General features: G+C 29.1%; 3 protein-coding genes and 1 long non-coding RNA gene across 5 annotated transcripts; 1 reads left to right on the top strand and 3 right to left on the bottom strand.

Annotated features, from left to right (window-relative positions):
* Positions 1 to 5,686: 5,686 nt before the first annotated feature.
* Positions 5,687 to 8,202, bottom strand: LOC112685693 (iron-sulfur cluster assembly 2 homolog, mitochondrial). 2 transcript variants are annotated; one of them, XM_025557634.1, is made up of 2 exons: positions 7,584 to 8,202; positions 5,687 to 5,923 (listed from the first exon to the last, which is right to left on the bottom strand). In XM_025557634.1, exon 1 carries the CDS (start codon positions 8,051 to 8,053, stop codon positions 7,628 to 7,630), a length of 426 nt encoding a protein of 141 aa, XP_025413419.1. In that variant the 5' UTR covers positions 8,054 to 8,202; the 3' UTR covers positions 5,687 to 5,923; positions 7,584 to 7,627. The 2 variants fall into 2 exon arrangements, with proteins under 2 accessions (XP_025413419.1, XP_025413418.1); XM_025557633.1 differs by lacking the exon at positions 5,687 to 5,923 and adding an exon at positions 6,620 to 7,023.
* A 187-nt stretch (positions 8,203 to 8,389) lies between these two features.
* LOC112685692 (beta-1,3-galactosyltransferase brn-like) lies at positions 8,390 to 9,682 on the bottom strand. The gene is made up of 2 exons (XM_025557631.1): positions 8,852 to 9,682; positions 8,390 to 8,785 (listed from the first exon to the last, which is right to left on the bottom strand). Exons 1-2 carry the CDS (start codon positions 9,616 to 9,618, stop codon positions 8,467 to 8,469), a joined length of 1,086 nt encoding a protein of 361 aa, XP_025413416.1. The 5' UTR covers positions 9,619 to 9,682; the 3' UTR covers positions 8,390 to 8,466.
* A 3,810-nt stretch (positions 9,683 to 13,492) lies between these two features.
* Positions 13,493 to 16,929, bottom strand: LOC112685679 (nucleolar protein 11). The gene is made up of 7 exons (XM_025557617.1): positions 16,672 to 16,929; positions 16,434 to 16,598; positions 15,014 to 15,229; positions 14,810 to 14,951; positions 14,554 to 14,724; positions 14,080 to 14,371; positions 13,493 to 14,021 (listed from the first exon to the last, which is right to left on the bottom strand). The coding sequence occupies exons 1-7, from the start codon at positions 16,798 to 16,800 to the stop codon at positions 13,493 to 13,495; spliced, it is 1,644 nt and encodes a 547-aa protein (XP_025413402.1). The 5' UTR covers positions 16,801 to 16,929.
* A 2,453-nt stretch (positions 16,930 to 19,382) lies between these two features.
* LOC112685686 lies at positions 19,383 to 20,240 on the top strand. Its single transcript, XR_003148823.1, has 2 exons — positions 19,383 to 19,612; positions 19,934 to 20,240. It is a non-coding gene; the product is annotated as an uncharacterized LOC112685686 (long non-coding RNA).
* The last annotated feature ends 3,116 nt before the right edge of the window (positions 20,241 to 23,356 follow it).

Below are 23,356 nucleotides of genomic sequence, written 5' to 3'. Positions count from 1 at the left end.
CATCTGCTTCATTTCGCTCATCTAACTTAGAGTTGCAAAGTATAACTTTTGTTAAAGCTTTTTGAATTTCAACAAATCTAATTTTAAGCGCAAAAACTGATTCATAACGACCAGCCCAAACGACACGTCATTGACTAATAACAAAATAAAGTATAAATTAAAAGAACATCAAGTAATAACGACTAAACGACGGTCACTTTTTCCTAGAATAGTTCTAATCTGATCTAGTATCTAAATATAAATGTTACGTTCGGTTTCAAAGACAAACGATTGCGATACGCTTCATTGTTATTTCCATTTTACAAATAACAATATCATTAAATGTATAATAATATTAATATCGACAATGTCGACGGACTGGTAAATAAAATAATTTATAAACATAATCGTGATCAGTTATTAAATTTATTTTATTTTACAAAAATATACATATATTTTTAAACAGAATCGTATTTATAAATTTCACTATTATGATGATTTGTTTTTGAATGTACTATTTTTTTCTTGAAGGGCCCTCTAGAGTCGTGGGCCCGTGGCCCATTGCCCGTCATGCCACCCTATCGTTACGCCACTGATAATAATTAATTACATGTTACTATAGAAATCTAATAATTTTTTATATAATTTGTTTGGGTGGTTCACGTGCTCCTGTGCACCATACCACGAGCCGCCACTGATCTATGGTAGTACGGTTTAAAGTATTTAATATTGTAGTATGGATCAAAATTACAAGTCTTAACAGTGTAAATGCCAAAGATTTTGGTGTGAAACAATAATAATTGGAAGATAATTTGAGAATGTATCTCATATGATTAATTATTATACTGTATTACTTTGAATTTTTATCTCACAGATTAGAAAAGAGGTTTGATCATTTTTTCTCCTACATAGTTATGTCAATAATGGATTTGAGTTATATTTACCCGTTTAGATATCCATATATATTTTTATTATCATTTGGTATTCGTTTGGATCAATTTAAATAAAAATATATGCAACTTAAAAAATTAATATTTTCCCGTTTGTAATACTGATTTTCTGACCGTAATTGTAATTGTAATAATAATAATAATAATAATAATAATAATAATATACCTCAATTATTGATGTTCAAAGAGTAGCAATGAAATACTTGAGCTTAGTTATTAGGCAATTATAAATTATAAAATATTAATTTTTTATGCCCTATAAATCAAGGGCGAACCCAAGGGGACGGGTCCGGACCCCTCCATTGAAATTTCTACATACTCAACGACTTAATAGTAAATAGTATAATTGATTTGAATAATTAATCAATAGATTAATTAGATTTGAATAATTTTGTTAATTGTAAAATGTGTTATATTTTTACCTTGACCCTCCCCCGGAAAAAAATTCTGTGTGCGCCACAGAGTCTGACCGTAGACTAACGATGCACGATCACCGAACTCATTTTTTTCCGCGTGTACGTTTTCGACCAACGCACATAAAATGGCTACGCAAAAACAGTTTTAGATAAAAAAAAAACCACGATGGACAGCAACGTGCTGTTTGAAACTGTTTGACCAATAGAATCTAACGATCACAACGTACTAGAGCGAAACAAGATAACACTACTTAGAGCCGTGCTATTTGAAAACAGACCTCGTATAAAATTTATAAAATATAAATATAAAAGTCTTAACAATTGTTTACGCTTAAATTTAGTTTTAATTTAAAATGTGAAAATTTACATTTTTTAGCAATTTTTCAGAAACTGTGAATGAACAACATAACAAATGATGTTGTATTTGAAACTTTCATAGAAAATGTCAGTTTCTTTTATTTCGAAATTTTATGATTATAATATAGTTCGAACATTTAAAAAATATTGAATGTTTTCAAATATAAATTGTTTTAGTCCGGAACTTCGTGTTTTCAGTGCTAATTTTGTTACAATTTTAATAATGTAAAATGTTGGGATATATTATTTAGATCACCATCATCTTGTCCGAGAATTAAAATAACGACTAAAAAGTGATGTAATGAAAGTTATATGATTAGAATACAGAAGGTTGCAATAATAAACCCAAATATAAGATTTTCTAGTCTGAAATTCGGATTTGGCAGATTTTCGAAGATTATGGATTTCATTCACATCGTATTAGTATACGAACATCATCTCTGTGACAGTCAGATTATAATGTTTAAAGTATTAAATGTATTCTTTATTGATATGCTATTAATAATTGTTAAATTTTTCCAATCTAAAAAACAAAAATCAATATTTTTGTATTTATAAATATAATATGTATATGTTATGGTAATGTATGTGAAGTTGGAACTACGAAGTTCGTAGAAAATTTCAAAATAATATATTTTACCACAAATATTAAAACTCGAACTTACTTATCATAACTTAATTAACACAATACATTATTAGTAAATAATAAATTAATTTATATGTTAAATTCAATTAATTACTGTGTTAACTGTTAAAAATAAAATCATTCTTTTGACATCGAAGGAATATCATCTATAGAAATAATAAGGAGACGTCACAAACCAGTAAATCAGTAGGTACCTAGTTTTTCACTTGGCTCTTATTTTGGGGGGGGGGAGGCAAAAATTAATCACAATTTACTGACCAATTTAAAAATCTACTCACGTTCAACTTATGTAAATATTATACATTTTTACATACTTATGATACTATGAGTCGCTAGGCGGCTCGTGTTACGTTCCGTTACCGCTATAACCCCATCACGTCCGTAAACGTGTTTGGAAATTTGGGAAATTGCGGCAATGAGAAAATTTCACTTCACACCGTATACCCTCTGAGGGTCGTGGATACGGAGCAGGAGAATCATTTTGACCTACTTCTGATCACGCACGAGAGGGTAACCATTATACGTTTATCTCGAATTTTACCCGACTCGTTAGCACGCAGATGACCACGCGAGAACATAGCGTTTTCGTATGCCAAAAATGTTTCACCCGTTTCGACAACCAGCCTACGCGCTATAAGTGTAACGGTGCGGCAGCGCTCGCGGACCATATGAAAATATGTGGCCCGCACAAACCGATAGTACTCTTAATGCTGTTATGTGCATATATATTATAATGTCACGGGCATACATTCTATCACATAATGTTACAGATATATATAAATACTAAATCGATTGCATTACAATAATACAATGATTCCACTATGGCGGGCATGTATAGTTATTACACATTGTAGTATACCTACACTTAGGAATATAATAATCAGGATGCACTCTTGACCACAACATAAGGATGTTACAATCAATGCATATATTTTTAATGCTTGAATGCATATGAATGGGAAACACAGTAGTGGACAATAGTAAATATATTAAAATAATGACTAATTGAATGAACCAGTTAATGATAGGCATAAATCACGTATAAAATAATAATCATATGGATAATATATTAGAATATATATAAATGCGACAAATAATCAGAAGTTACACGTATGAATTATTAAACATAGGCCACATCCTTATCTAACAGAGAAAACTCCATACATGGAATTCGCGTATCAGTAACCACATCCGGTGGTGCATACGTAAATTACCAAACGATTAAAGATGTCCATAAGATCAGGGTATAAAAGGGGGTCCTAAACAGGCCCCATTTCAGATGTGTGTTAGTCTTGTTAATGCACGCACCTTTACGCCAGTTTGTTTTATAAATTAATTATTTGGACTTGAATAATCTTACAAATTGAAAAAATTGGAGTTGGAAATATTTCAATAAAGTTAATATTTTAAAGTCTTGAGTTATTTATTTCAACATTATTATTATTCTACATTGATTACGAAGCTGAATAGTTGAGTGTACTCATATCTCGTTGCACTGTCCGGTACCCATACACCGGCACGCAACAACGCCATCAGAGAGGCTACGGTGCGATTCGAGGCGTGGGTTAAAACGCAACGCTTACCGTTCATCATATACGCCGACTTCGAATCGTATCTCCGTAAATCGACCGAGGCGCGAGGCGCTAACACACGCGTCTCGCAAGAATACTGCCCCATGAACTACGGTTTTCTGGTAAATGCCGTGGATGGCGTGCCCGTGGAATTGCTCGAACGGTTCGAGATTCCGAGCACACCGGTCATCGTTCGCGGATCGGCTACGCGAGGGGACGTGGCGCGGCAGTTCGTCCTGGCGATCACCGAGATAGCGGGTAAATTGTACAAACTGTATAAGACGAGAATCACGGCTATCGTATGGAGCGTTGGTGAGGAGGAACTCGCGGTGCACGTGGCGAAAACGCATTGCAATCTGTGTCGCACGGCGTTCCGTGAGGAGAACCGCAAAGTCGCTCACCACGGTCACCTGTCCGGGCGTTTTATGAAAACATTGTGCAACACGTGTAATCTAAAACTAAAAAATGCCCAATTTTGTGCCATGCTTTTTGCACAATTTGTCAAAATATGACGCTCATTTTATCGCGACCGAGTTAGGGTACGATACCGAGAGGATCACCGTGATACTCAACTCAGAGGAGACGTATGTGTCTTTATATCACGTATCTTTTTTTTTTATCGGCCGGCACGTGTCGGTCGTGGTTTAATTAAATCGATAGTGGCTTATTAAAACTCTCCTTTCTGCGGCGGCCGTGTTGACCTTATGGTAAACTAAAAACTGCCCTTATGGGGTATCGTTTTGAGCAAACCGACTCGATACCGACACCGGTCTGCACGCGCATTTTTTATACAACTTTTGGTGTTAAAAACACGAAAAACGGCCTCTTGTTTCCCGAATAGATTGGCCAAGACGGTGATAACACCGCAATATCATTGCCACCCTACAACCCGTACACACCTGACAGGATAAACGCGTCCATCCGATCGTTCAAACATCAAGTTAAAACTGTTGTGACTATGAAAAAGACTGAACCGTTCGGATGACAAACGCTGTATTTTAAACGACCGTGTGCACACTTTGGCACACGGTCATTATGGTATTGAATAATTTACCCATTATTATCATGTAACATATACGATTTAATGAGCATGCTCATCTAGTCATTAGTTATAACAATTATTATTGTTATTGTATATAAATTGTATATATATTGTAATAAATGTATATTTTTATCCGTTATCATGTAAAATAATGTTTTATTATTATATATAAAGATTTTTATTATTATTATTATTTTTTTTTTTTTTTTTATCACGTATCATTATAATTATTATGTATAATCATAGCGCGAGACTGTCTTACATTTTTCTACATCTAAAATAAATTAAATCATCTGAACTATGTTCATAATTATTATTATTTTATTATGTATAATTTTATTAAAATACTGTATTACATTTTAATTCATCACTTGCCAAAAAAAAACTATACAAACCCTGTGTAAAATATATTACTATTTTATAGTAATTGCCTTTGTTATTGTTGTTTTCCATCTAGAATATAAATCTAAAACCCTAAAATTATTTGATAAGTAATAAAATATATTTTTTTTATTTCCCTGAAAACCATGATAATCTCTATAAAACATCACCGCTGTGTACCTCATGTATAATTACATGGCATGTTTATTAATAATAATATTATTAAATAGATAAGGTAATAATAACAATAAAACAATGGGCTTTAAATTAAATTTTTTTTTATTTATTAAACAAATTTAAAATTAAATGACTGACCTCGTTTATCTAAGTAAACAAAGCACAGCGTTTTTTCTACCCTATCATTGTATTCATCGATCTCGGTGTCTGTTATAACAATTGATTTTAGTAGAAATACCTCAACCCGTTCTATTAGTGATTCCTCCATCGTCGCCTTGACCGACCAGTCAAATTTGGTCTGCGCTGCATATAGTGAAATTATTCTATACTTATGATCTAAGAGTAAATCACCTACACTGATTACTGCCATTTCTTTCCGCATACGTTCGCCGAATGAATCCATACTATGGTATAGAAAAGAAAAAAAACCAAGAAAAAATGAATAAAATTATAATTACATTTTAAATGAAAAACTTTTCTTCAACAAATTATATTACAAACGGATAGTAAAGGATGGAATACTATCTAGACATTCATATATAAATTTATTAAACATAGTTAATTGTGAAAGATTTTCGTGAACGTAACACGTATATTCTACATTTATGACGTAGGTCGCGTATTGTACTGTAAATCAGTGTGTAGGTCGCATACTGGACCTTAAATCAGGGTGTAGGTCGCATATTGGACCGTTACCCATTTTTTTTCTATTATTGAAGTAATTATACCAGTTGCAATCAGTAGCGTACATACGGGGGGGGGGGGGGGCAAACCCCCAGGGCCAAAAAAAAATAAAATTGTTTTATTATTGATGACGTGTAATATATTCGTAGTTTCATTATTATGCTTTAAACTCAAAATATACAACTATACAAATATTATGATAATTAAATAATTATATTGATAGATATTTAAAAAGGTTTTGTCAACTATGCTGTTTTTATATTCCAATAGCTATTAATTTACTGTAATGTAAAAGTAAAATGTAAATTGGTAAAAAATTTGTATAAAATAATATCTATTTATAGCAGTTATTTATCTTATTTATTTGTGCAACGAAAAAAAAAAGATAACGATTATTTTTGTTAAACCTCCCCCCCTCCAGAGCAAGATAGAATGTACGCCACTGGTTGTAATCCATTGTTTTGGTTTAAGTTTTTTTTATTATTGAATTTTCTTACAATTTCAGTAGTTGAGCGTAATATAGAATTATCGATTTTACTATAAAATATATCGACTGATTGATAAACATTTTTGTTTAAAAATAGCGAGTTCCAGTCCTTATTTTTTATAAAATAAATAATATTTACAATAATACAATTATACAATTAAAATTAACAATAATTTTTCCAGGTATAGGTATTTACTAAAAACTTCCTCTTTTTGACACTTAATGGTTTTTTCTTTTTGATTTTTTATTTTATTAGTTTCTTCAAATATGTCTTTAAACCATGATTGTTTTTGCTTAATTTGTATCTTTCAGTCGTCTTTCAGATTTATTCAACTAGAATTGTAGATTTGATGATTTAATGATCAATTATACATAGTTTTATCAAAATCTCAAAAAGTAATTTTCAATAACACAAAATAAATAATATACATAACATATATACATAATATATACATACATAATATACAATAACATAAATAGAAATAGTGCTCAACAGGGACTTAGAATAAACCCTGAATATTAATAAAAACTGTATTGATGATAATTAATCTTATCAAAAAAAATTATAAATTGCTTGGATAATGAATGATATTACATAATATATTTATTAATTTTATATACACAGGTGTAATGACCTTAATTCTTTATGATCAGTATATTTTATATATAACTGTAACTAAGTGAATTAATATTACATTTAAATTTTTCAATGCCACTACGATATAAAAGTTAATTTAAAATGAAATATCTAAATGAAAATTTAAAACCCAGTTTAAAATTTTATGAATTGAAATAACAACCAATATTACTTATTTTTGGTAAAAAGTTTAACATTAAACAACCAAGTAAAATAAAAATAAACAATAAATAACATATTAACATAATATACTAACAGTAAATACTGCACCACAGAAAAATAGAGTCCAATCTAAAATATTCAGTCCATTTTTATAGAAAAAGATGCACCACATGAACAACCATCTTGTGCTTTAGGATTCCCAACTAATTTGAAAGCAGATCTAATTAACTGTTGTTCATAGTCCACTGTTGATCCTTTGACACATTCTAAAGAAGTTGAATCCACCACTATTTTAATACCTTGCTTATCAAATACACAATCATCTTTAGAAATATTTGTGTCTAATTCAAACTTGTACTGAAATCCAGAACAGCCACCACTTTCAACGCTCAACCGAAGAAATTCATCTTGATCACATATGGTTTGGAGACGTTTTATACATTCTTCAGTTACCTTTAAGTCATCTTCAACAAGTTTTGATGAAAATTTTTTTATATTCTGAGGACTTATTAATAGTTTGAAGCAGTTTTGTATATACTTGACAGTTAGTACAGGAAAAGTCATTTTACCTTTTTATTGAAGTTGTATATAATAATAAATAATAATTATTTGAGTGAACTTCGAAAATCAACAAATAAATCACAATTTATGCACTTAGAATTAATTCAGAATTATCATTTATCATCTATGAATACGGTTTTTATCAGCATAAGTACATAAGGTTAAATGTATCCTTATCATCAAATGCAAACTTGTTTACATTGAAAAATTGAGATAAAAGAATTTAACAGTCACAAGGTATTTAAAAATAATTATTTTTTTGAAATGTTTAAATTATTTCAATTTTTATGATAAAAATATGTGAACTTAAAAAAAAACGTTTATTATAATAATTGTATGTCAATATTTAATTTTATAACATGAGAATAATTTGTTAAAAATACAATTATATATTTTATCAGAAATTCTAAACAGTCTTATGCATTTCCATAACTTTTTTGTTCTAACCAAACATTATAAAGTTCTTCAGTATTATCATATCCATGGCTAGCTATAACATATTTATAACTACTTGGAGAATAATATTTTTTATAAAAATATATATATTTACAATGAAGAGGACTTATGTTTAATTTTTTTGCTAACAGGCCTAAGTATATATCATCGAAACGGAATAACTTGGTGTAATAACTTCCATAGTGAAATTTAATTAAAACTGCATGGGATAGCACATAAGCACCAGCTGTGACATAAGGGGGCCACATATGATATGGATATTCATTAAGAGAAACATACCTGTGAAAAATAATAAAATATTAAATACAAGCCCATAACAATTTGATAATAATACAATTAACTTACCATTTACTTATTTGATGTCTTAGTGGATAAGAATTAAAAACATATCCAGTAAATAATTCAATATCTGAAGGCAAGTTATGCTGTGATTGCTTTCCTTTAATCTCTTGGTTTAAATAATGTGGATATTCAAATGGATTTCGCAAATAACGAAGTAAATTTTTTATCGAAACATACATATCATCATCAGAGAAAAAATAAAATCTAGAATTATTACAGTGTGTCGATGCCCATTTAATTGCATTCAATGTCTTAATTGTGTTATTGAAGTATTGATCAATAAAATCATACTGCACTATATCACCATATTGTTTATGTTCATCTGTGATGCGTTTTTCTAAATCAATATCATAAGATTTTCCTAAAACAAAAACTGTTTTAGTAAATACATCAGAGAATCGACTCTCGAAACCCCATGTCTTCCGAATTACACTTCTTCTTTCAAAATTATTTAATGACGACTTAACCAAAATCAATAGATGAATGTTCTTATCGCATTTATTATTATTTGCTAACAGTAGGTCATATTCAAATGGATTAATTTTAATACAAGGTAATTGATCAGAATTACCGGACCGCATGTTTATTATGCATTTCGATATATTCGTTCCCAGCGGGTACTCAAAATCAGTAAAGTAGTCCAACTCGAAAAAATGAGTGAATACACCAAAATAATAAATTAAAAATAATATTATTATAAAAATATATTTTAAGTATTTTTTCAAACGAAATAAATTATACATAAAGTAAGCCATATCTTTCACTGGCATTATTTAACACAATTATTGTAAGAGCCTAGTAGAAAACTAGGTAGTTAGCAAATCATAAAATATACTGTTTAATGTTAACTATTACTTAGAATGATAACAAAACCAATGTTATGATAATAATATCACAAGCAAATTATTTTATTTTGTCTGATAATATTATGGACTCGTATAAGACTATTCTGTTGTAGTATAAGACTATTACGGTTGGTATAATTATATACAAAATTTCTTTATAAGTTTAAATTTTAATTTATTTAATAATTATTTCAGTTATAGTATTAATATTTACTTATCCTTTCATGTTATGTTACATAGATATTATTAGTCATCCTTATTATACTTACTGTACCTATTAAATATTAGTATGGACTGTGGTTCTAATGTTTAATAGTATTAATTTCAAATTAACAGTTATAAATTATCAATATATAATTAATATAATATTAGAAAATATCTCATGCTACAAATCATTATATTTCAGTTGAAACCAACTTGTGAAGAATAGTTTTTTTTTTTTGGTAAAAAATACAATACCTTTTGGTATTATTTGAATTATGTATAGTGCTTGAATTGTAAAAAATTGAGTAGAGGAGCTCAGTCCAACAATTTAAAAACTGTGTTCCATGGGCCCGATTATTTAAAACTGCTCCCACACTCCCTCTACCAATCTTACATATATTTTAAATACCACATTTCAGCTAGACAAATGCTAAGATTTCAAATATTAATTATTATCAATAAAACTAATAAAGTATATACCAGACATACAAGCTCTGTCCTTCTGTGTACCCCCCCCCCCTATTCGATTATTGAGTACATCTTAACATTCATTTTAGATACTTTTGTTCAGTAAAATTATCTTGACTGAATCCATGTGTTGTGACTATACCTTTGCAACACATGTTTGGTGACCAGATATTAAAATCTAAAAATAAAAATACATTTTTATAATTTAGCTCTTTTATTCAATGCATTAAGAGCATTTTGAAAAGTTACGTGTTTCCAGCCCAAGTGAATAATGTACAATTTATGAAAAATAATAAAATATTATAAAATTTCTATGAGCTCGATTGAGAACAAAAATATTAATAACCTTATAATTTTGCATTTGTATAATTTTAAATATTGCGAATGCAGTAAGCCTTTCTTTTGACTTGTGTTATGTTGAATATGATTACATTTTTTTTTAAAGACTATTCGGTGTATTTCAATAAATTCCCTTTTCTAATATTTTGCCACCAGTGGGCAGTTGCCCATATTGTCTGTCTCTATTTGCATTCATACCTTTATCACTAATAAAATGTTGTTTTTTGAACAACTGTTCAGTAGTGGTTCATTCATACAATGCTGAAAAAACATATTAGGTATGAGGTATTGTGGTGGATACTAGTGTACTATAATGGTACTAATATATGCATAAGGCTGAAGGCAAATGAATAATTAAATTTTAAAAAATAATAAAATTAGCCTAATATTTTAAAAAAAAAGAGTAAAATTGCATAACAATAGGACACGACAAGAAAATTAGGTAGATTTACAGAAAGAAGTATATCTGATCACCAGAGGCCGGATTTATATGCATTTAAAAAGTGTCAAATATAATGCAAATATGCAATTATATGCATTATGTTAGACTTTATAAAATGTTTTTTTTTTAAAAATACCACACTTTTATACCAAATAAAATTCTAAACACTTTATCAAAAACGAAAAAAATTATAATATCCACTGCCTTATATTTCAAATCATTTAAATCAATCTTAAACTTTTAGGAAACTTAAAAACGAGAATACAAAAAAAAAATACTAATCTTTTAAAATCATATTTTTGAAACTTAATACCTATCATGTCTATTTTTGCTCTATTCGAGGAAATTACAAAATGTACTGTAAATTAAAATAGTTAATTTATTAAAAACCTATTAAATATGCATTAACCTTCGAGTTATGCAATATAAAATTTGATGTGATATGAATCGTGGACATGTTAAATCTCCATAGACGTGCTGCTTATACGTGATATATTTAGTACAAACATGATAATGCATATAAATCCGAGCTCTACTAATAATCACCATACGTATAGTCGGCAAATGCACATCTGAACTATAGGCGCATTAAACTCTTACTATTTTCATTATTGAATATAAAATTAAATTATCTATTCTGTGATAATACTGTCCAGATGTTTGGAGGTTAGGTTCTTTTTTTTTTAAAAAAAAAAGCGCAAACGAAATTCAGGAGTTGCAGTTGTCCGAAAAATGATAAGGAACGGAATCGAAAGACGGTTGTATAAAATGTGTGTCCAACATAAAATTTCTAAAAATTATATTATAAAATTATTATTTTGTTTAAGAAGTTATACTGTTTCATTTGAATGATAATTATATTTTTTGATAATAATAACATATTTAGTTACATATAAAATAAACATAGGTATCAATTATATGAAATAATTATACATTTTTGAATGCTTATTTTTTACTACATACTTAAAACTAAAACATGTAATATTTTATATTATTTACATACTAGTACATAGAATATTAAAAAAAATTATGAAAAACATATATATTTTACGAAAGGTTCACATACAGTTAAATATTAAACTAGATATTTATAAACATACATGATATATTACATAGATATATAACATGGATATGTTTTTAGATGAATATTAAGAAGAATTGCAAGAACAGAAAAGCATTACCTTTTCCAATTACAATGGTTACTAAAATAAAACAATTCATAGTTTTAACTCGAAGACATCCATGATTTAATGTTATACCTACATAATTATTTGTTACCAAAGTTGTTTAAAATTTGGTACATTTTTATTAAAAATATGCAAACAAAAAAGTAAAAAAAAGAATAAAAAGTTTTGTTGGAAATATTCAAACAAAAAAATGAAAAGAATTAAAATTTTTGTTGAAAACAGTATAACCAATTAGTATTTTTCCCGCTTTGAAAATCGGGGGATATTGTATAACTTTTATCAATAGAAATTATATAATTGGATTTTGTAATTTTCAATTTAGTCAGTTGGTACTGCTTTTTCAAATTTCAGACCTTATCATTTTTCGGACAAGTGCCAATCACTCTCTGTCCAGATATTTGGAGGTTAGGTATGTTTAAAAAAAAAAAATGCGCAAACGAAATTTAGCCCATCAAATTTATAGATAGATACGAATTGGGTGAATTTGATCATTTCTTTACTAAATTACGTGCTGATGATAAATTATTCCATTCTTATACACAAAATTAAATTTTTTAAATACAAAACTACAAATTTTTGTCTTGGCAGAATATTAAGTTGAAATATAGTGTATGTTGTATTTTGGTATTGTGTAAAACACATCTACCTTATCGTATTGCCAGTTTGAATATGTTTGTATTTTGTAACAGTTTAATTCATTTGCATGCCCATATCAAAAGGATTATATTATATTCAATAGATTCCTCTAAGAAAGTTTAAATTAAAAAAATTACTTAACATTTTTATTAACTAATTTTTACTAACTAATTTAGCTAAGTTTCATTTTGAAAACTGATAAAATGAAATTGTGTTTAAGTACTGAATTAATTTTTAATTTTAACTGTTAATAAAATGAATGTTGCACATGAGTGTGTAGTCATGACATTTAAACTTTTTATATGACTCATATAATATTGAATATGTATTATGAAACAATTTTGTAAATTAGTTAAAATAAATCAAAATTTCAACTTATTCTCATATAGTAAATAATGATTTACATGTCCTATTCAAATGCAAAAAATCCAGTTAAAATATAAAAATATCATTTTTCTAATAACATACTTTACATGTATATGTTAAAAAATAACAAGTATGTTAAAAAAATATATAATTTTACTTAATATAAATTAATCGTTTCAATTTTATATAAATTGTTAACAGGTTCATCTCGTTTTTTTCTATTTACATTTTTATTTTTAACAACATGCATAGTATTGTTTATATTATTAATTGCTTCAACATAGTCACATTTACTATTAATTTCTTCTTGAACTTTTATTAAAAATTCAAGAACATTATGGTCGTTTGATTGTAATATTTGTTGATATGAGCAATCAATCAGCAGTATCATCCAATCAACCAATCTTTCTTCAATAAGTTTGTCTTTTATCAGTGAATATAAAGCATTTAAAATTTTTAGCATATTCTCAAATGATAGCTTATCTCGTAAGCAAGCTGGCTTATTTAAAGGTGGATAAGCAAATATTTTTACCAAAAGCATTGAATGTTTCACTGTGTTTAAGCTGCAATATGATATTATTTCAACCAAGGAATTATCAGTTATATCATTATTTTCCATTAGTAAATTAATTAATGATTTATCATCTTTTTTTTTAATATAATCACTGATCGTTATTTCGTTTAGTCTGAAAATATATAAATGAATGAAAAAGCGAATCAATTAATGACAAATAGGATTCTTACTTTGATTGAGATAATGCTGAAGTTGAAATTTTTTTATCGTTACACATTTCTTTTGCATAGACATCCCATTCAATTTCTTCATACTCATCATTTGGTTTAGTTAAATTATTGTCCATTAACAGGGATAAATTATTTCTTTCACAAGTAAAAGGAATCACAGCCAAGTTTTGACCAGTTACTAAAAGTAAATGATTTCCAAAACACCATAAATTTGGAGGGTCCGTATAGTTTTTAAAATGTTGTACAGCAACTACCATATTGTAGTGAAAATTGTATATTACTAAAGCAGCTCCTGAAATAAATATAAAAAAATATATTAAAAATGTAATATAATAATTCAACACATTAAAAGTAAAAGTACAATCAAAAATATGTATTTTATTAAATTTGAATTAGAAAATTCAAAATAGAAAGTCTAATAGATACTGTATTTTTATTTATATAGACCAATAGAGTTTCAATAACAAAACTAACCACAGCCTTTTGGTTCTGCTCCATAAAGACCTATACAGTCAGAACTGAGTTGAATTATTGTTACTTGTTTGTTTGAATTAACCAATGATATTTCAGTTAAACGTTTCCCAGGAAAGTCATTACATTCAAATTCTGCATATAATTCATTAGAATACAAGAATCCATTAGACCCTAGAAATATTACAAAATTAGATAATATAAATATAAAATTATTATTTAAATAGTGCTATTATATAAAGATCAATACAATACTTACAAAATGTTAAAACACTAAGCGAATCAGAATTTTCTCTTACACAATATCCAAGTAGTATATCAGTTTTATTCTTAAAAGATATTTGTAAATTAATAGGCAAAAATGTGTCCTCCAATGGCACTGATCGTAAAGTTTTCACATTCTGTAATTAAAATAATTTAATGAATACATAGCATATTTTTGTAAAAAAAAAAAAAAAATTACTTTGCTATCAACAGATACAACAATACATATAGCTTTTGTTCTGAGTATACATAATTTGGTTAACTCAATTGTTTCACCATCATTAATGACGGAAACTCGGACTTTTTTTCGATTTCCAATTGCTTCATATAAACATTCACAATGTCCATTTTCAAAAACAGCGATAGCTCCTTTAAAGTCCAATCTGGTTAAAAGTCTTATAATTTTAGCAGAAAACTGTAAGAAAATAAAAAAACATTCATCATATGTAAAAAATTAAAATATATTCCCTTTTGTTATATTTATTCATTTCATTAATTTAAATTAAATTTAGAATATATTTTCATAAGTAAATTTATAAAAATTACATAAGTACAGGAATATTATTATAATATTAATAATTATATTGAATAAAAATATAAAACAATAATTTAGTGTAGTAAATAATATTTAACTATGGCTCATGAAAGTATTTAGTTTCCAAATGTAGCACATAGATAATTTTTCATTGTTTAGGCATGTGGCCAGGTTAAATTATACAATTGGGGTGATCATAGCTCATGTTTACATATTCACTCTTCATAAAAAAATATTAGCAATACCTATACACAAATGGGCTGCTGAGGTTGAGGTTAGATTTTCTGAAATTTCTGAATGCAGTATATTATGTAAAATAAAATCAATTATTTTTGGAATCCTGATTCTACAGTTAATAAGTTAGTTAGTATTTGATTTTAAATTTCTTAATCATCTGTTATTACTGGTATTGTAATTAGTACCTGGATTGTTAACTGTCTTCAATGGTACAAGCCAAATTATTTAAATTTGTGTGTTCCATTATTTCTTGGCAGAAATATAATTATGCATAGTTATCTTTTCATAATAAAAAATGTTGAAGTATTTACAATTAATAAATATATAATTATAAACATATCACACCATACACAAACTATCAAAAGGAAAAAAATTAATTTGAAAAACCACAAATATCAATCCAGATCAAGTCTAGAAAAAATTAAGAAATGAATAATCATTATTATACAAATATTGAAATAGAAACAAAATTAAATTTTCTATTAAGAGTAGCGGTATAGGGTTACAGGTATTGATAAAATTGTATACAAAATGCATTAGTAGAAATTTTAAATACTTATACACCAAACAGTAATAAGAATTAAGAAAGTATGTTAATGAAATAGTATGATGTACAATCTCATCTACAACACATAATATAATACCTAGTTAATATTAACTTAATTACTCAAATTTTGAGTATTTTTAAAGTAGAATGAAGTGGTCAGTATTTTCAATGTTTAAATATGGTAGACATTAAACAAAATTTATTTAAAAATATTTAAAGAAATAAAAAAATTAAAACCTGAATCAAATTTTTAAGTTAATTTCAAGCTATAAATTATGATTTACTATGAAAATTACTCACATTATATTTCTTCATATCTTTCATTGTTAACGAATTACGTAACCACTTCCCAATTCTTGTATAGTTAAAAACACCATAATAACATTCACTTATAGGATCAAATATTACTTCTGAAGATAATTTATCAGAACTGCTCCAACAACGTACCTGATTTTGACTGGGCATCTACACAATGAAATATGATGGAGATGTAGCAAATAAAAAAAATCAATTATAATAGTTGATATTAAATACGTACATGAAAACAAGTAACCATATTTTTCGACAAAGTTACAATTACATTATCGGGTTCTGCATCGTTCGAAATCCCCAAAAAATTTGACTCAATAATTGAACCTAAACTAAAAGATGTATCTAATTTTATCATGATGTATTAATAATCATTTGCACCACTAAAATTGAAAAATTTAACTAAAAGTTTGTTGGTCGAAGTAGAAATGTTATCGATAAATTTTACTGTTAGACAAGAAATCAAACTACCGAATTTACAAATTTATACAAGAAAAACACGTGTATAAGTCTTATCATTTTTTTGATAATTATTAGCAGTGTGGGTCACCGAATAAATAAATTTGTAACATTTTTATTGTAAATTATTTCATATTATTCTATTAAAATTATTTTTCTATAGGTACAAGCAGTGGCGCATTTAATATATACTCGCCCCAGGGCAAAATAATTTTTCCGCCCTTCCCCTTTATCAAATATATATATATATATAAATATTACCTAGGTGACTAAGTATAGTATAATTTTTTTAATTTCTTATTAAATGCTCAACAATATTTTTTAAAATACTAATCAATACCGAAAAAGGTGTGAAAATTAAATAAATCATGAATACATCAATAATAAAAATTAGAATATTTTATCGCTCCCAAAAATTTGCCGCTCGGGGCATTTGCCCCTTTCGCCCCCCCCTTAAATGCGCCACTGGGTACAAGCATTGATTACAGAGTCATATACCGGGTTTACATTCAGCCACGGTCTTAGAAGATAATTATATGTTAGAAGATATCTTCTAAGTAGGGGAGGTTCTATGGGGAGACACTAGGGGCTTCGCCCCTTCCAAGTTTGTATTTCTAAAAATATTTTATTGTTAAAAAAAAATTACAAATACAAAAACAAAAAGAACATACTATTATACTATTTATTATTATAGAGACTTAAAAGTATGTAGTTGGAGGCAATAGCGCACACAGAATTTTTTTTCGGGGGGGGGAGGGTCAAGGTAAAAATATAACACATTTTATAATTAACAAAATTATGCAAATCCTTAATATATTTTGACTTTAATAATAGCATTGATAATAGAATAGACTATTCTATAATCAATGATACTATAGGTATTCAATACTAGCTCTTCATATTTCAAACTTGTAAAGTTTGGAAATTTTAACCAAGAAATCGGAGAAAATTTCGGGGGAGGTTACAACCCCTTAACCCCCCCCCACGTGCGCCACTGGTTGGAGGTAAGACTTATACCAGCTATCTATATTACGTTTAAAGCGTATTAGCGTAGCACACATTTCTGTTTCTTTACGGAGTACGGACTACGGAAAACGGGAATACTAAATAACTAGGGACATACTAAGGCCGTTTTCACACACACCGATAAAATTGGAACCGGAGCCGGAGCCGGAGCCGGTGTCGGATACAATGCAATTAAGTTAGTGCTTTCACACATAGACCGGACCGGTAAATTTGTCCGGTGGACGATTCCGGAATTCGTAGTCGGCATTGAATTCGATAATTCGAATGCCGGACTGATCTCCGAATTATCGATTTCAATGTTTTCTTATACAATCGTATACACACCGGTTGGCACAAGTTTTGTCGGTACCCGGGGAAAACCTAGAAATAGTTATATTAATATTATATGATTCCTTCCAAGTACCTTACACTTAATATAGAATGAATCCAATATCGTCTTTTAATGTTGTATCTTCGGTAATTCCTTCGAAGATACAGTGGCCCAAACAGATGGCGTTTATTAAGAGCAGCACACATTGTTGAGAACAACAGAGAAAAACTAAAACACGACTTCACCCAAGTGAGTACAAAAAATGTTTCCTCGCTGTATGTGAAATGAAACCGGAACCAGGTTAGGTTTTACCTTGTACATGTGAGAAAAGTGAACAACCGGTTCCGACACCGGCGCCAGTTTCAGTTCCGATTGATCGGTGTGTGTGAAAACGGCTGATATCTCTCGATAAGAATTGTATTGTTATTATTCTATAAATAATAATGTTGTTGGACCGTTGCGCATCGGCTTCGACTATTGGAACGCATTAACGGACCGTCCAGTGGCCTATACAGTATACACTAGTGGTGATAAATTGTGATTTTTTTTTTCAGTTGCAGTTGCATCTACTACTGAAAAAATAACAGTGAAAATAGCAGTGACTGCTTATTGATAATTTTTATTTTAGAATCACTATATTAAATAACTGCTACTTGTCCGATATTGTTATTCCAATTAACTGTTACTTGTTAGGTATTGTTATTCTCAGTGCTTGATTTGACAAAATTAAAGAAGGGGGACTCTGTTTGCTTAAAAAAAATTGCGTCTCCAAAACTTGTTAAGCGTTATAATTACAATGTATTAATAGTAGGGGGACGCTAAAATTTCTAAAAGTTAGAAGGGGTACTTCGTCCCTCCTCAAGTCGAGCATTGGATATTCTAAATAACTGCTACTTGTCAGGTATTGTTATTTCAAGTAATTGCTACTGAAAAATAGTAACTCCTACTATATGACCCATATATTAAAATAATAAAATGATTATAAGCAGTGGCGGATCTTATGGTGGGTGTTATTTTGATAATAATAATAGTCTTAAAGTACTTATTATGCAAGGCTTACAGATAATAGAGGTTGCCTAATACCGGGATTCTGTTAAAAATGGAAGTGGTGGAAATTGTACTATGACGTCAGCCGTCGTACAAAATTGTTTATCATAGCACTAATGTAAAATGTTAATTGTTAATACTTAATAGTTAATACATTGATAGTTGATTTACGTTTTACAAAGTGTTTATTACTTAACTATCAGCTAAATAAGTTTGTTTTCATGGCAATTCTAAAATCAAAAGGTGGTTCATGTTGTGCAGTTGCCTCATGCAAATATTATTCAGGCAAAGCCAAAAATACTGGTAAAACCGATTTGTCTTTTCACAGGTATGTTATACATTTTTTTTTAACTACATATTAGGCAATATTAAATTATACATATCTATTATATTTCTATCTATTAGTTTTTATTTATAACAGAAGTTTATTTTAATTTAAAAGGTTTCCAAAGGATGATTTGTTTCTTAAAATGTGGTCGAATAAACTATATACCTAATTAAAGTATTCTAAAATACTATGTCATGTTTATATTTCATAACTTAAATTCCTTGCCTTAAGTCATCACATTACAGGCTGTTATCTTTATTCCTTTTTTTACTTTAACAATGGTATTATTTTATTAAATAATTTTTATATTTTCTATTTTAGGCGCACGATGAGATTATCACTTTGGCTCTAAATGATAATGTATTATCTTCTTCTACTCAAAATTCAGAATGTGACCTAGAGTCAACTCAATTATTGAACTTGTCACAACCTCAAGATTATGACTATTCATCCAGATGAAATATTTAAATGAGCATTCCAGCAAATTATTAAAAAAAAGGAAAGCAAAATCTCAACTTGAAAAGCTCCAAAAACTAAAAAGACTAATGACGTATTTGTGGCAATATTATTATGTATTTTATATTTTTGTACAATAGTTATGTAATATACTATAAAATTGTTCTTTTTATTACATTTCCTACAATCTCCAAAAAAAATAAATATATCATTTGAAATTACTTAAATTATATTTTAGTAGTATAAATTCTTGATACTATTCTTAATGAACAAAAATTATTCATAAGAATGGTATAAAGTGTAACCATAAAATGTTATTATAAAAAAGTTAATAGTATGTACTATGACACTATGTAGTAGGAATGTGTAGTTCATGAGTTAGTCGACTCTTAAAAAGGAACTGGACGAGTCGAATCAGTGTTACAAGAGTTGACGACTCAGTGACTCAGTTAAACTCACAACTCACAACTGTACTACTGTAGATACACGAATCGACTCTCAACTCTGGATTCTTTTGATAACGGTTTGCGAATTCAAACGGAAAATGTAGTACCAACTTTAACAATAGTTCCCCTCGGATTTGGTTATTAATATTTTGTTATTGTTTCTTAAAACAAGATTCTTGACTTTCTGAGAAAAATTCGGAACGTTGTACGCTTAGTCATAATTAGTTTCATATGCGATAAGCTATTCATGAATATGGACTGTGAACTTGTGAGTCGAATCAAGAGTCGAGACTTGAAGAGTTGATTAGAGTAGTGGTAATCTAATTCAAACAAAAAGCTGGTAGTCGACTCTTTGATTCAACTCATTACATTGAACTGAGTTGAAAGATTCAGTTCAGCAGAATGAGTTGGAATTCCCATCCCTACTATGTAGTAACTCAAAAAAACAAAACAACGCATAAACACACAACCATTGTTGCAAAATAACTAGTTTACCAATTTACGAAATCGAAAGACCTATTAAGTTAATCGCAACCTGAACGCCGTGAACGATAAATACGATAAAAATGACAAATAATAGGAACCTATAAGGTAATAATCAACGAACTATAAAAGATAAAACTACGTTCGATATCGTATCGTTAATTGTGTGGGTGTTGGCGTGATAGGCGTGTGTGGTCGGTGCGAACCACTCACCACAAATGACTATCAGAAGGGTAGTCGTAAATAAGTACACGAAAGCGATGTTTTATATGAAAATGTGTAGTATAATAAATAAAGAATTTGACGGAGTAATAGTTAGCAAAATAAATCGTTCGACGGAACAGAAATATGAAATAGATATATAAAAACAAAAGGAACAAAATGGCGTAATAGACACAAGGCGAAAAAATAAAGACGTCGCGACGCGTCGGCCACGGTCGACGAATCGGTGGCGAGAGCGAGCAAAGCTCGACCGAGCGATCGCCGTAACCGTCGAAGCTCGCAAAACAGGCCGCACAACATTCACACTAACAAGGAACATAAAATAATTTAACAATAATAAAATACACAAAACGGGGTGACAGTTGGTACGAGTGATAGTGGGGCTATGCGCCGTATCTCCTAAATTGTACACTTATTGAACACTATAGTTAAAATTGATTAAATATTATGATCAGAAATATAACAAAAAATATATAGTAATAATATTTTAAATATATATAATATTTAATATTATACCTATGACTCACGGCCTAGTACCATGCTACTTGCGGCCCTTAGGTTGGGAACCGCTGCTCTATACTGTATAAAAACTTGTATATATTATAATATATAACACATTCGTCATTTATAGTAATAATTTTGTAACAATATAGAGTACAAACTACAAGTAACTCGTCACAATCAATGTGCTGTCTCAAAATGTGTACGACGGGTGACGTCACGGTCACGATAAGTGCTGCGGGGAGTCTAAAATGTTTACATGACTATGAGGCAACCTCTATTATTCATAAACCTTACTTATTATGTACAATTTGGGGGGGCGGAAAAAAATCTATTCTATAATCGGGCCGATACCGATACCCGATATAATAGCAGTAGCAGTTAAAATAAGTAGCTATAACAGAAAATATATATTATATTTACAATGTAACCAACTAATAATTTATAATAGTAACAAAAGTAGCAGTCACTGTCATTTTCATACTAGAGTGATTACTACTTTAAAATCAATTGTGAAAAATTACTGCTACTGCAATTTTATCTCATCACTAATACACACTTCTAGTTTACACTATATTATATAATATTATTTCGGCCTCTGCCAAAAAAAGTTTCTCTACACTTAGAAGAGTTAAACCTTGGCTTCGGTCAAGGATGGCCGAAGATAGACTCTCTGCATTATGTCTAATTGATATACATAACAAAGTGAACGTTTTAGGTAAAATAGATCATTTTATAGATGCGTTTGCAAATTCAAAAAATAGAAAACTGGAATTTGTGTTGTAAAAATTGTTAATTTGTATATGTTATTAAATTTTGTGGAAATTATAACCTAGGCCTTCCCCCGAACCAAGTCTCTAGAACCGCCACTGCTTCTAAGACCGTACATTCACCCATTGCCGCAGCTCCTCTCGCATTTTCCTTCTCAAAATAATTTAGTGGCAGCATCGAAAGCAGTGAATTTTTTTCAATGTCTAGCTAATTTTTCAGCAACCTAACCCGCAGTGCAAGCTTACATAATGTTCGATCAGTTTCCGTTAAAGTTGTTTTTTTCGTAGGTACTATTTACGTATTTTTTTTTTATTTTTTTACTTTTGTGTGCGTGTATTCTAATTAACTTTAAAAATGTAAGCTGATTGAAGTAGCGAATCAATAATACAATTTTTAGTACTACGAGATTGAAAGAGTCATGTATGTATTTGAACTCTATAGAGTGTCAAAACTGCAATTATTTCAGTATGCTCCATTGAGGGAGATAGAATACAAACTTAAATGTTACTAGTCAACCGTATGCACGAAAATAAAAGTAAAATCGCAAAAATTACGAACACACGATGTTCTTCGAATATTTGTGTGGTAACTGCATTCGAACAGAATGTAAATACGTACTAGCACTCGCGTTGTCGGTTCTATGCTTCTCGCTCAGTTTACCGCTGTTGACAATGCAAGGATTATACGATCAGCGTGAGCTACGTGTTTACATACTTGGCGCTGTCGGCTTTCATGTTCACTTCTCTGTTTACTGCCATGGCAGAATTTAAACGAAGTAATAAAATCGTAGAAGTCTATAATCAATGGTACAAGCCACGATTTCTTTACAGTTCTGTATACTTATTTCAATATATTTATCTTCATA

Source organism: Sipha flava, unplaced genomic scaffold (genome assembly GCF_003268045.1).
Source record: "Sipha flava isolate LNK unplaced genomic scaffold, YSA_version1 287_pilon_pilon, whole genome shotgun sequence".
NCBI lineage: Eukaryota > Metazoa > Arthropoda > Insecta > Hemiptera > Aphididae > Sipha > Sipha flava.
This window is presented reverse-complemented; position numbering and strand designations above follow the sequence as displayed.